We start from the raw sequence: 14,828 nt of genomic DNA, 5'->3' as shown, positions 1-14,828 counted from the left end.
ACTATTTTGGTATTGATTCTACTCACGATTCCATAACAACATTTACACAGAAACTGTGACCACAATATTCATCAGAAACCTCTGCGGATTTCTGTAGAATTCAAATATCAAATAACTGGTTATGATTTTCTCATAATCACATGCTGTTGGTATAGCTGTCAGTTAGAGTTGGGTGAGTATATATAAGATAGGGTCAGTAAAATGTTTTAATGTTTTTGAAAGAAGTTTCTTCCGCTCAACAAGGCTGAAATTATTTGATCAAAAACACCATAAATAATGTAAATAAAAAAAGTAATAAATAATAAATGAAAGTCATTATTTTAATTTTTTATGTGATTACTCCAGTCTTCAGTGTCACGTGATTCTTCAGAAATCATTCTAATATGCTGATTTAATGATCAAGAAACATTTCTTATTATTATCAATGTTGAAAACAGTTGTGCTGCTTAATATTTTTGTGGAAACAATTATATATATTCTTTCAAAACTCTTTGATGAATATAAACTTAAAAAACAACAGCATTTATTTGAAAAATAAATCTCTTGTAATAATATAAATATCTTTACTGTCACTTTAGATCAATTTAATGTGTCCTTGCTGAATAAATGTATTAAATAAACCTTATTGACCCCATACTTATACCATATGCATCAATATAACAACACATAACAACTCAAATCATTTAAAAAAAAAAAAAAAGATTCGAAAGAACTGATTTGCAGAAATGAATCAAACTTTCACAAAAATATTGGAATATTTGCTACTTTGGTTGCTACTTAGATGGTCCTTAGAAAACAAATGGCCAAATAACATGTAGCATATTATAGCATATTATAATTGTTACAATATTCACAAAATCGGTTCATTTTATATCATCGAATCAAAATGAAATAGAATATATTGTAAACCTATGATACTATATGGGCGAGCACTAGTATCTATGGGGTAATCAGTCAGCAGCGACAGACAAAGACAGTGTGGGCAGAGATTATTCTTGTGTCTTTGTCTGCGCTCTCTCAATTATACTAACAAGAGTAGATTGTGCACATGCAAAATGACAGATTCCATCTGAGGGAACAATGGAATATTTCTAATCCAGTCTCTTCTGTGCTAACTCGCTCTCCTTCTGTCTGTCTGGGTGTGCAGTTAAAAGCCCCGTAGTCTTCCTCAACTCAGTGCAGCAGTGCTGGGCTTTGGGGAGATTTTAAACCTTGCTCTTTGCCCCAGGCCTTAAAGACAAGCAGCAGAAACAAAAAGACTGATTTGGACTAATGGGAGCAGGTTTAGGGAACAAGAATAATGCATTTGAGTTTGCTTCCCCCTCACTTACAGCAGTCATCACTCATTGCTTTTCTTTGTCTAGTGAGCATCTTCTCTTCCATCAGAAATGTCTAATAAGAGCCTCTCAGTGCTTTTTTATATTTATATTATAATATCTGACTGAATTAAGTTTGCTGACTTGTCAGAGTTTATTTGAGGCTGCAATTTTGCCGTAGTTGTTCTCAAGCTGGCCTGTCTGTGCTTTAATAATTTATAATGTGATAAATGGAGACATTTCAGATGATTATACTTCAGTAATCGTATATTTTGTGACTCGTCGCTCCACTTTTGAATTTTGTTTCAAAGAGTGTTATTCGTTTCACACCCACTTATACCTTCCTACCATCTGTTCACTCAGTTTTGAGAGCTAGAGGAAGCTTACTGTGCGCTACTATAAACTGTTTTATTAGCTGCCATATTCCTCATAAAGGTTGGGATTGTTTTGTGTCACCTGTAGGTCTGTATTAGCTGTGTGAAGTAGCTGGAGAAAGCTAAAGACTACCTAAAGAAAGTAAAGCTGTGATAACGTGCTTTTTTAACAGTCGACTCGTGCTGGTGATCTATTCTACAGCCTCTCTTTCTCCTCAAACAAAAGAGTATCTGAGGGAGGGAGCGGGACGTTCGGTAGAGTCAGTCCGTTTCATTATTCCATTACAATGCACACCCTCCTCACGGTGTGTGTGTGTGTGTGTGTGTGTGCATGTGCTTTAATAACACCGCTCAGGCTAGCACATCCTTCACAGTGAGGGAAGTGAAGTGGAGGAGGTGTCCTCCTAAGTGCCTGTGATTAAAGTTTCACAGTGAGACACTGCAAAACCCAGCAGGCCATTCCACCACCACACACCCTTCCTCCATCCTCTCCACCTGCCTTCGCCCTGCAGGAGACGTCCGGCTCCGAGACAACAAAACATCTAGCGCATTCACAAACAACAGCAATACATACGAGCATCTTTTCTCACGTTTTTGAGTTTTACGTAGTAATCATCACATTGTATTTGTGCTAGCATAGGGTCTATTGTCGTCACGCTGAGATTTATCACACATTATTACCGCTGAATCCCAGCATCACGTAGGTGAGGAGTAGGAGGGAGGGAGAGAGAGTGGGCAGCTGGTCACTCGGTTCATTCGCTGACTCACGTTTGCCGCTCTGCTCATCGGGATCACGGTTTCTCTCATTGATTTTCACTAACATTTTGGTTATGACTGCACTGACATTTTAACTGTAGATCCCCGCTGAGATATTCCATCTGGAGTATGTTTTCGAAGCCGAAGATTTGATATTTAATGCAATCAGATCATATGGTAATAGATCTGTGTTTGATTAGCGCACATATGCTTATATACCATCACAGCCCACATTAAAAAGGGAAAACAGACAGTGGAAAGGCAAGTTGGAGGCCATCATGAGCAGCTATTTCCATTTAAATACAGCTTTGATTTTCCAGAATGATTGAAATCAACAAAAAATGCATGAAAGGTTGTATTTACAAGTTGGTGGCACATGAACGCCACCACAATGTCATAATTACAAATTTTCTTTGAGCCCGAGTTTCCAAATGGGGGGCTTTTCAGTGAGAAAATATAGCAGACACAATAGATGCAGCATCTAAAACTAGCTAAGTTGGATGTACAAATAACGACAGAATACATAACAGTTCTGTTTACAGCACCTTCATAAATGGAATAAAAACTGGTGCTGCAAAACGATTAATCGCGATTAATTGCATTAAAAATAAAAGTTTGTTTACATACTATATGTGTGTGTGTACTGTGTATATTTATTATGTATATATAAATACACACACATACATGTGTATATTAAGGAAAACTATGTTAGATTTATATATAAAATATTTATATTTATATATAATATAAATTATATACAAGTATAAACATACAAATATTTTTTTAAAAATATATACATATGTGTGTATTTATATATACATAATAAATATACACAGTACACACACATATAGTAGTATGTAAGCATAAACTTTTATTTGAATGCGATTAATCGTTTTGCAGCCCTAATAAAAACATCAAAGAAGCAAAAACATGCCTAATTCACACAATTTATTTATCATTCTATTTAAGTAGAGTTTAAAAAAAAAACTTGCTGTACATCACCATCTTGCTCTGGCCAAAGTGATTTAAACACTCCTGACCTCATAATCACAGCTTCTCAACTCATACATACAAACTTCCCATAAGGATTTGATTGCACCATGTACTTACATTTCATAAAATGTGACCAAAAAAGATGTCAAATTGGTCTTCTTTAGCTTAAATGTGGTTAAAAGACTGTATACTGTCATGCTACGAAAAAGGGAACATTAAACAGTTTATAACAAAGCAGATATTGTGCAAGAAAGCATTTTTTGTAATAAAGATATTTTAAATAAGGCTGACAGGATAGCAGATTTACGTAATACATGCAACTCTAAGAATAGCAGGAAATGGGAACTCAAAACTATTGCAAAACCCATTAACTTTCCTTCACTACTGAAGATGTTTTTTTCCCACTGCAAAGTTTCACATCTCACTTGAATCACTGATATAAAAGCTTAAATATCATGTGGAGGACAAATCTAATGGTAGTATCATGAAGGAGGGGGCATGGATCAGGAGGAAGAGCATATAGGCCATAGCTGCGAAAACAAGTGAACTACAGCGAAAAATGGTGTCAACTCTAGTTTATGTAACTCTACAGCAAGGTTAAGTAGACTGCAGTGCAGTACTGAGTTTTTCTACCGCTAATCTCATGTACACAACAGCCAGCTGTCATCTGAGGATAGAGATCGTCAGATGGGTCTCCATCTCTCACTTTATTGGCCTTAAGGTCTTGTTGACCCTTACTGCTGAAGCTGGATGTGATCCAGAGACATACACACTGACCCCATCAAACACATGCACACATGCTTCTGTTACACACACGGTTTGAATCACAAACCCTCTGGCAGTGAGTAAAAACTAGGTTTGTGTGGTTTTTATGCATGTAAACGTTGTCGGCACAATGCTAGAGTGTCGCCAATGTGGTCCTAGTCAAAAGAGCCCACCTCACGTTTCTAGATATGGCTTGAATATGTCCTTCTATACAAGTTTAAATGGATCCAGTGTGTTGTAATGATTGTTCAGGCTGCCCCAGAACATCCCAAGAAAGACTTTGTGTTTTGTCTGAGCAATGCACTGGGAGATGCCTTCCTCTTCCAGGTAAGACATGGAGTGCCAATTTTTAGATACTGTGCCTTCAGGTTTTGACTGGAAATTCTTTCTCTTCTTTTTCATTATTCTTTTCCTCTATTTCTATCTCTATCTCCTGCTTAGTGGAACAGTGTCATTCTGAGGCTAATCCGTAAAGTGTGCTTCGAGTGTGTAGTCTGAACCATCTTCTCATATTTATACCTGCTGCAGTATGGAGATGAGGCTTTCTCTCTGCTCTTCTCTCTGGATTAGAAGAAATTAGGTCAGATTGGCATTGAAGAACATATAACTGGGTTCAGCTTTAAGAATTCTGCTGGGTAGCCATAATTATTATATTGTTGGCTTCTTAAGGAACTGAGACGAATCTCAGAAAATTCTTCCTCTTGTTCAGCAAGGAGGGTGTGAGAAGTATTGTTGTATAAGTGTGCATGTTTTTGTAACCGCACCTTGGAACAGGTGAGCTGTCATGTTCTCATATGTGTCTTGTAATCCACCCTTTGCATACTTAGAAACCTAAACCTTATTTATGAACCACTATCCAAACTATCCTTGTGTCTAGACTTAATCTTTCACTGTTCCTTTGTTTAAAATGTGTGTTATGTTTCTTTTCCAGGGAAAACTGCCTTAGGGCTGATCAAGACCATGAGGTCAATAAATAGGAACATGGCTGTCTGGAAATGCATCTGATCCACTGGTTCTGCCTCAGGTACTACTGCCCATCTTGTATACATGATGTCATGTACTAACACAATAGAATCATGGTTTTGAGGCAGCTCAAAACCTAGTGAGCTACCTCGCTGCCAACTGCAGCAATTTAGTTCATTAGCATGTTGCTAAGTTAACAATATGATATTCTAAAAAGCACTCATAAATATTGGACAAAATGATGCAATTTAATTACTACTTTCAGTAACATAATTTGGATAAAACATAATTGAATCAAGCATTTAAGGTTATTTATAATCAGTATTTCTCTCACCTAGCCTAGAATCTGGAATTCAGTTTTCCCCAAGCTCATTACAATGGGAATTAGAATGAGAACATCATGGGATTGACTGTTATTGCTTGTGCAAACTAGGTGTTATGAGCAATTACGAAGCAGGATGATTAACTTACCTTCTGGGACAGCCTTCATGTCGGGAGTGTGCCTACGATGCCTTAAAATGCTGCCTTTATAAGTTTTGGAACAGAGGAAATATCTCTCATGACTATTTTGTTTTTCATGCCAAAGTGATTTCATAAAAATAATTCTATAAACTGTACACAATGGATTTCTATAATGATTTCCTGTTTCTTTCTCAGGACTAATTTGCCTGAATTTTGCCCTAATTGAACCATTCCAAGAATTTCAAGAGGTTATAGCTGAGATACACAAATGGTGAACTCTCTAATGGAGGTCATTGTAAAAATCCTCTGATGTTCCCACCACAGGGGGTTGAGAGGTTTCACATCTCACTCCTTCGCTCACTCTCTCGCTTTGTGTCTTTGTGTGCGTCAGAGATATTTCTGGCATTAGGCTCTGGTCACATGCTATTCAGCTCTCACTTTTAGAGATGGTGAGACTGAATTTCTCTTCTGTAGGTAGATCATCTTTTATTCTGTTGCTTTGTCTTTCTGCACTGTAAAAACATTTACCCCTTTATATGGACTTAGCAGGTATGTTACTTTGGAGCTGCAATGAGTCTTTTATTGTCTCTAAAGTAAAAAGCATCTCTGGAATAATGTGGTGTTTGCTGGTCTGTCAGGTTTGAGAGCCCCGAAAACTTGCAAATCTATCTTTTAAAATGTCACACAGGCATGTACAGACATCTTGCTAGTGATTGGTAGGTCTTCATCTGTATAGGTAGTGACATGTCCTATATCTAACCCATGTTGTGTCTTCCACAGACGTTAAACAATGGGAAACATAGAGAGCCAAAATGGAGACCACGCCTACTACGGTGAGGGGCAGGGCCACCTCTCACGAAAGCACATGACCCGATCACTTCGCATCTCTAACAAGCAGTCTCGACGATCACGTCATGCCTCATCTAGCAAGGCTGAACACCGCAACTCTGAGACCAGCACAAAATCCAGCAGCACCCCTTCCATCCCACAATCCCTGAGTGAAAATGGCCTGGAACCCTTCAATGAGAAGAATGCTTTGGCGGGCTATGGAGGCACCATTTGGGTGGACCGGATGGCCATGAACTTGCGGCCGATGTCCTTCCACGACAACATGGGGGATCCCACCACCACGCCAGGCTCTGAAGATGGAGTGGAGCTGGACACAGTGGTGGCAGACAATTGTGATTATGAAGGACTTTTCACAGGTGAGGACACGTATCTTCAGAGGACCAGAGACGGTCCTCGGGAAGGTGGCAGCTTTAAGAAGAAGCGCTCCAAATCTGCTGACATGTGGAGAGAGGATTCCATGGAGTTTTCCTTGTCGGATCTAAGCCAAGAGCATCTGACAAGCACAGAGGAGATTATAGGGACAAATGAGGACAAAGACAAAAGCTTCACCAACTGTGGAGGACGCCGTCGCACCTCCAGCCCGCGGACACTCGAGACTCACTCAGGAGAGAGAGCCAACTCTTTAGACGAACTTTGCACACAGAGGCTACCTCCTCTTCGTGGCTCCCACCATCTCTATAATGGTCACAATCCCGAGAGGACGGAGGGGGGTGTAATGAACGGTGAGATCTTGTCTCCTGCGGAGGAGGAAGGGAACGGATATGGAGCATACACTCTTCCTTGTCGTCGTTCTCACTGCCTGTCGGAAGGACTGTCCAATCACCAGACTACCATCTGCTCACGTATGCAGGGACGGCGGGCACGAACAACACATGTGAGTTATGCCTCTGACTCATGGTTTTTCCATGTTTTTGACCACTTTGCCTACTTCCGAGCTTCTCAACTTCTCTACTGTCATCCATTTTTCATAGAACCTAGTTGGTAGTTTAAAGTAGTTGACCCAAGAAATGGATAAAGAGCAATAACCTTATGGAATTCTCTAAGGAAACTCTTTTAATTTCAAATCTCCTCTACTTTTAGCTCTAATAAAATGTGAAAGATAAAACCCTCTAGGGTCTTTAAAACCAAATTCAGATAGCTTTTAACTTTCGTGATTGTGCATTATTGATGTGATCTGAACTGTCTGTGGTTGTCAAAGTGCTTCCGACTTTGAAAGGTCTCAGGGGACAATTCAAATGTTCCCTGAGTCATGTATATGCCTTTGACAGCTACTTTGGACACCTGCTCAGTGTTTTTTGAAACATGATATTTTGCATGATCTACCTGCGAGGAACTTCAGTGTTGGCAAAGAGAAGCTGCACTTTCTTGACTTCCTCTTTCTGTTCCTCTTTCATGCACAGGTAAACAAGTTGAGAAGAAGTACAGATTAGTCTTTTTCTTTGTATCTGTCAAAAGCGGAAAGGAAAAGAGCCATTTAGCAGCTCAATGGAAGTTAGTTTCCATTACATTTTTATGAGATGTCAAACTATTGTTTAGGGTGAAATTCTGAAAAGTAATTCTTGTTTGGAGGATGTAGCTGTAACAGTAGAGGGAGTGACATCTTTTATCTCCAGTAACCTATTCTGTTTGCATGAAGGATATCACGGCCGGTGAGGGCAGCGAGTATGGAGACAGCGGTATTGACGGTGGCGCAGCTGAAGTCGAGCATTCCTCACGCCGTTGCAAGGCCATGTCTGCGTCCTTCTCCGTCTACTCTACTGCTAGCGGAAGCGTCTTCACGGGAAGCGACAGCGGCAGTAGCAGCGGAGGTGGAGGAGACCGTGAACGTCAACCGGGTGGAGATCAAGGCGTATACGAGAACTTCCGTCAGGAGCTGGACTTGAACTCCCGACAGATGTGGGATTGCCTCGAAGAGGCAGGTTCGGGTGCTAGCGATGAGAGGAGCAGTGGAACGCTAAGCTCCATTTACCCCTCAGACATTCTACTTAGCACGGTGCAAGGCACTGTGCGGAAGGCCGGCCTGCTGGCTGTGAAGAACTTCCTGGGGCACAAAAAGAATAAGAGGGTGGAGCCAGCAGCAAAAAGGAAATGGAAACAGTACTGGGTATCACTCAAAGGTGAGACTGAAGCTATGTTTGGAATAGCATATTGCTACTCTTACTATTTCTGCTCTATCTATAAAGTCTTGTCTGTTACTCAGAAAAAAGGTGGATATAATGAGTATAATGTGCATCGTCTACCTGGATGGCCTCTTACATTTGATCAAATGGGCAGTAAACAGCAAAGCACACTTCACTGGGTATTCCGTCCCACAATGCGATGCATTTTACATTTTGCAACTCCTTGACCCCGCACCAGTTACAAAATATCATGCACCTGCTATTTCACATCAGGGTAATCACACCAAACCCTATTAAATTTATTTTCAAATTCTGAGCTTTTGATTCAGACGGTTTGATGTTTGTAATCTTGCCATGACTATTCAATCACAATCTAATTTCATGCTCTGGGCCATTTCTTGCAGCAATTGTTCATGTAAAAAGAACACAAAATAGCATCTGAGACATTACAGGTTATCAAAAATTTGTCATCAAACTTTCATATATTTATTGGTGTAGATTAATCAAATCCTGAAACTTGTTTTACATTTACAGTTCCATATTTTCTGATCTTCCTTTTCACTTTATCCTCCCAGGGTGCACTCTGTTTTTTTACGAAACAGATGGACGTTCAGGGATCGACCACAACAGCATCCACAAACATGCAGTCTGGGTGGAGAACAGCATTGTTCAGGCTGCCCCAGAACATCCCAAGAAAGACTTTGTGTTTTGTCTGAGCAATGCACTGGGAGATGCCTTCCTCTTCCAGGTAAGACAGTCTGAATCTCGAAAGATTAATATTAAAGTGATTCCAGTTACTCCTATGAACTTGAATTCTTCAGGGTAGCATTTGAAGACATTGGTGATGTTTTTGTCCATACATTTATGACAACCTGAAAACAGTTGATATAGAATTGTCCCACACCAATGCTCATGGTCCACTATATCATTCAAAACTGCTGAACAGTGTTTCTGAATTTCTGTGTGTCTCAGTGACATTTTATTCTGTGACAGCTGACAACATCCTGCTTACCAGGTGACATTCTTAAAGGTTAACACGTCAGGCCCGACAGTCAAATCTACGTGATTGTCATTTGGTTAATAGTATATTATTTTTTTTCAGTGCTGAAAGAATCTCTGTGTTGCTATGTCGATTAAATTATATTATATTAATAGTGATGTTTAACCTTATACAGGGATATATATATATATATATATATATATATATATATATATATATATGGAGTGCCAATTTTTAGATACTGTGCCTTCAGGTTTTGCTCATTGTGGACAAACTGCCATTGGGCATTCTATAGTGATAAGAAGTAATGTTCTGTTTCACTTCTTCTTAGACATCAGGTCAAACAGAGCTGGAAAACTGGATAACCGCCATCCATTCAGCCTGCGCCGCAGCCGTCGCCCGTCAGCACCACCGCGAGGACACCGTACGATTGCTGCGCTCTGAGATCAAGAAGCTTGAACAAAAGATCGACATGGATGAGAAGATGAAGAAGATGGGCGAAATGCAGCTCTCTGCCGTCACTGATGGGAAGAAGAGGAAGACTATCCTAGAGCAGGTATCAACATGCTGCATATGCATTTCTGATTTTCTGATGATTTTAACTTGTACTCATTACTGGAGAGTCAGTGGCGTCTAGAAGTCTAGAGACTTGTTTGCCGCTGGTTGGACAAACAGATATTTCCACCCAAATTCATGCCATTGGTTAAGCCAATTAATTAAAAAAATAAATAAATAAAGCAAGCTTCGCCTTAGGACTTTTAACTTATTAAACTTCACCTATAAACACTGATGAAATTGTCATTCAATAATTTTTTTGTTTGTTTACTAGGACACGTCAATTATACAGTTAATTGACTCACAGATTTGGTGTTTCTGACATGTCTGATGCTACTGTATATTTTTGATGTGTCTGTTTAATCTCTAACTGACATGTGATTTAACTGATATTACATAAAAGCTGAGTGTAAATATGTGTCTGTTCACTTATTGTGTATGTGATGTACTCGTCTGTTTGTGCGGAGGTGGGCTTACTCCTCCATGGTCTCTGAATAGACTCAGGTCATGCTGGCTTGGAGGAGGCCTGCTGACTAATGATTTATCCCAGCGTCCTCCTCCAGTAAGCAAAACTGTATTAAAAACACTGCCCACACTCTGATAGTCAGCAGCTTAGGGGCCCTCATCAATGTGCGAACACAGAAAACAATAAGTGCAGAGCATGTTGAAATACTGACAAAGCAGAAGATTTTAAATCTTTCTTTTTGTTCAGATATTCCTCTGGGAGCAGAATTTGGAGCAGTTTCATATGGACTTGTTCCAGTATCGCTGTTACCTGTCCAGCCTGCAGGGCGGCGAGCTTCCAAATCCAAAACGCTTACTCGCCGTTGCTTCCCGCCCCACCAAACTGTCCATGGGTCGTCTTGGCATTTTTTCAGTATCATCCTTCCATGCCCTGGTATGAAATACACACATAAATACAAACCTCCACACTCTCAAAACACTCAATATCATTGCATTATTCCCTATTTCTCTCTGTTTCGCACACTTACTCATTTCATTCACACTCTCAAGCATGTTTAGTTAATATCCACTTCATTTTAATCCACTCCACGAGAACCGGGTGAGCTCTGAGCTGCCTGCCAGCCTGTTCTTGGCCTGAGTCCTAACAGAAACTGCATAACAAAACATGTTGTCACCATCGTGTTTTTGTCATTCCTGTGGTTCAGCAGAGAACGTACAGAATGGCGTAATATGCAGCCGGAGGACCGCAACTGTCACCTCAGAAGAGTCACAGTGAGGCGTGGAAATAAAACTCCCATTTAATTGCATAACTCATTGAGTTCCAAAAACCAAACCAAGATTGACGGAAAATCAATGACGTTTTTAGTAATGAAAAAGGGAGCGTTTTTCGTCAATGGCACTCAAGCAGTAGATCAATAACTGTCTTTGTGAAACTTCCTTTTAGCTATTTTGCCACTTAGTTTGTGTTTTTAAAAGCATTGTCGCTAACCACTACCTTAAACCTTAAATGTCTTTATAAATGTTCTTTTCTCATTTTTAATGTCTTCTTAAATATAAAACAAGCCACAGAGTTTTGTCTTGTACTGCAGATGTCCCCTAAACTGCTAAGGTTTTATGTATATGCAAACTCCTACATGTGGTCTGATTACTGAGGATATCCTTTATAAATTCTGTGGCACTAACGTTTATTATCCCAGAAATGTGAATGTGGTTTCATGTTGGGGTGTGTGAACAGAACATCTTCACACCATGGCAGTTGATGTGTACTGCTTCTGAAACGAGTCATGGTGTCAGAATTTTTCCCATCACTGATCTTTATTTGAAGCCTAAAGGCAAAGGGATGTTTTCCCCCTCTCTTTCCTGATCTTTTCTCACAGTGTCACTGAGGCCATTTGTAATCAGTGAAAGCTAAAACCTCTAGGCAGAATAAAGGTCTGTTCACAACAAGAACAATAACTATAATTATATTAGCGTCCACACCACTGCGAGCTGCAGTTATGAAAAAACATTGATGGAAAAAAAAACATTCTGAGAGTGATTCCAACGATGTTGTTCTTCCGTGTTGTTATCATTATAGTTGTGGATATATTCTCATAGAATTAGAACAGTTATTAAAACTTTATGTTAGTGCTGTCAAACGATTTATCGCGATTAATCGCATCCAAAATAAAAGTTTTTGTTTACATAGTATATGTGTGTAATGTTGTATATTTATTATGTATGTATAAATACACACCCTTGCATGTATATATTTAAGAAAAATATGTTATGTTTATATATTAAATATATTTATATATAATATAAATGTAAATACATGTAAACATTTTCAAAATATATACTGTATGTGTGTATTTATATATGCATAATAAATATACACAATACACACAGATATATTATGTAAATAAAAACATTTATTTTGAATGCAATTAATTGTTTGACAGCACTACTTTATAGCTATCCTTAGTGTGAATGGCCCTTAGGAGTTATTTATTTAAATAAATCTATGTTTTGTGTGTCACTTAAATGTTTAATATTAATGTTTATTGTACAATCATGGGATTGGTGAAATATTTAAAGGGACTGTTCATTCAAAAATGACAATTATTGTCATTTACTCACTCTCATGTTGCTCCAAAGCCAGACAAATCCAAAAGGAGATGTTTTGAACAATGTTCATGCTGCACTTTTCCCATTTTCATTTTTGGGTGAGCTATTCCTTTAAAGATTTCCTCCATAGTGACAAATGCTAAATGGTTTAAAATTATCATCACATGTGCTTGAAACTCTCTTAGATGTTTATCGACTTTCTGTATGCGGGTTTGTGTTGGACAGGTGGCAGCGAGGACGGATGGGGGAATTCAGAGACGTACCCAGGCCCTGTCTCGTTCCTCCAGTAAACGAAAGAGCCGGTTCTCCTCTCTATGGGGTCTGGACACTACCTCCAAAAAGAAAACCAAAGGCAGACCCAGCATCAACCAGGTGCACATCTGCTAGACTTTACATACATGTGTTCAATAGAACAAATCACTGTTTATTTTTCATGCAATTAGCAATAGTTATTTTTTATGTGCTATAAGTGCATTAAAATACCATCATTTATGGTGGGTTCCAACTGAAGGTTTTGATTTGACCTCAGGTGTTCGTAGACGGTGAAGAATCGGTTAAGAGGAATCTCGAGCACATGTTTGAGGACACTGGAATGGAGATGCTGGTGAGGAGGACACTAACACTTCCCAACATGCTTTGCATAATTAAAACTGTCAAATAGAATGCTCTCAGAGGCAGATCGCATAAGAACTGAGATGTAAAGGCTGTATGGAGCTCCCAAAGGGAGCTGGAAAGAGCTAGAGAGTTAAGACACCCAAGCTGGGCTGTAGGGCCTCGGGGAGAAGCGGCGGGAGGCCCGGGCTCCTCTCCCACCCGGCACGTCCATTAACAGCCAGGAGAGGAGGCAGATGGCGGGTGTTTTGGGAGGGGAGCGTATACGCATGTGAGTGACAGAATGTTGGAGTGTTTCATGTATTGTCTGCATGTGTTTGCCAGTATGTGAGTGTGTTTAAGTCCCTCTGACCCATTTCCCGCTCTCCTTCACCATGTGTGGGCTTGCTGTCTCTCCATGATGGGGGACCACCATCGCAGCTACTCTGCGGGCAGATTGTTGAGGGGAAGGGGAGGGTGCTAGGCTGTCACCCGATAGTGTGGTATAAGCTATCTGAGCCAGGCAGCATACCGTCACTGACAGCAGGCCAGACCCGCTGACAGACCCAAGAGCCCTCGAAAGACCCATAATAAACATCCCAGCCGGTACACGTCAGCTCATCGATCACCCGCCAGACGTCTAACAGCGCTGTTTGTCAGACAGAGGCGCTGAGTATTGTGTGGGGCTTGCACATTGCTGTACTTGGATGCCAAGTTAATTAGTCTCAGATTAGATATCATCACACTGTCTGCTGCATCGATCCAGACAGCTCTGCTTAAGTGTGATAAGGCCGATTTGTGCAAATATAACCGGAAAACTGACACCTTTGTAAATCTGCATTCAGTGGTTTGTGTGGAATCTTCTTGTGGTATTCACTTTTCTCACACATTTTAGGTTTAGGCAACATGAAATTGACCCTATTTACTTTCTTGATGCACAGTCCTGGTTTGATTGTGCATGCTTCATTAGTAGAGATAAGAGAAAAAAATACAGTCTTTGATTTTCCTGGCTATTTGGCTTTTTGTTAATGTTAACCAATCAATCCAAGAAATTTCTGATGGATGAAATCAAGTTCCTTTCTGTATTTTTAAGATTGCACAATATATCAGCAGTCATGTCATTATCTCATATCAGAGTAAAATAAGCCATAAAATTATAAAATATTACTATAAAAAAATTTAATACCACTCCAGATGGTTGAAATCAAGTTCAATCCTACAGCCTGTTAAGTAAAATACAATTGTAAAATATAAATAAAAATATAAAATATTATTCTAGGTGATTGAATTCAACTTCCATCCTACATTTTTAGGGTTACATAATATATCAGCAGTCATTTTGGTGTCAGTCCAATAGGTAAAATAGGCCATAAAATAGTAAAATATAAATATAAAAATGTAAAATATAATTTCAGATAGTTGAAATCATCCATCCTACATTTTTATGTGTGTGCGATATATCAGCAGTCATATCAGTATTGGTCTGATATGTAAAAAAGGCCATTAAATATTA

The 14,828-nt window shown here is 39.4% G+C and overlaps 1 protein-coding gene across 3 annotated transcripts in view; it reads left to right on the top strand.

Moving 5' to 3' along the window:
* LOC107693916 (T-lymphoma invasion and metastasis-inducing protein 1-like) overlaps nucleotides 1-14,828 on the top strand; it is a 65,319-nt gene that overhangs the window by 27,897 nt on the left and 22,594 nt on the right. For all 3 annotated transcript variants that reach the window (XM_016493458.1, XM_016493459.1, XM_016493457.1), the window contains exons 2-9: nucleotides 5,136-5,228; nucleotides 6,410-7,352; nucleotides 8,115-8,595; nucleotides 9,174-9,346; nucleotides 9,930-10,154; nucleotides 10,866-11,051; nucleotides 12,950-13,096; nucleotides 13,254-13,328. In XM_016493458.1, the coding sequence (XP_016348944.1) occupies nucleotides 6,420-7,352; nucleotides 8,115-8,595; nucleotides 9,174-9,346; nucleotides 9,930-10,154; nucleotides 10,866-11,051; nucleotides 12,950-13,096; nucleotides 13,254-13,328 (2,220 nt within the window). In that variant the 5' untranslated portion in view covers nucleotides 5,136-5,228; nucleotides 6,410-6,419. The remainder of the gene's footprint in view (nucleotides 1-5,135; nucleotides 5,229-6,409; nucleotides 7,353-8,114; nucleotides 8,596-9,173; nucleotides 9,347-9,929; nucleotides 10,155-10,865; nucleotides 11,052-12,949; nucleotides 13,097-13,253; nucleotides 13,329-14,828) is intronic.

Source organism: Sinocyclocheilus anshuiensis, unplaced genomic scaffold (genome assembly GCF_001515605.1).
Source record: "Sinocyclocheilus anshuiensis isolate Anshui unplaced genomic scaffold, SAMN03320099.WGS_v1.1 scaffold694, whole genome shotgun sequence".
Classification (NCBI taxonomy): domain Eukaryota; kingdom Metazoa; phylum Chordata; class Actinopteri; order Cypriniformes; family Cyprinidae; genus Sinocyclocheilus; species Sinocyclocheilus anshuiensis.
This window is presented reverse-complemented; position numbering and strand designations above follow the sequence as displayed.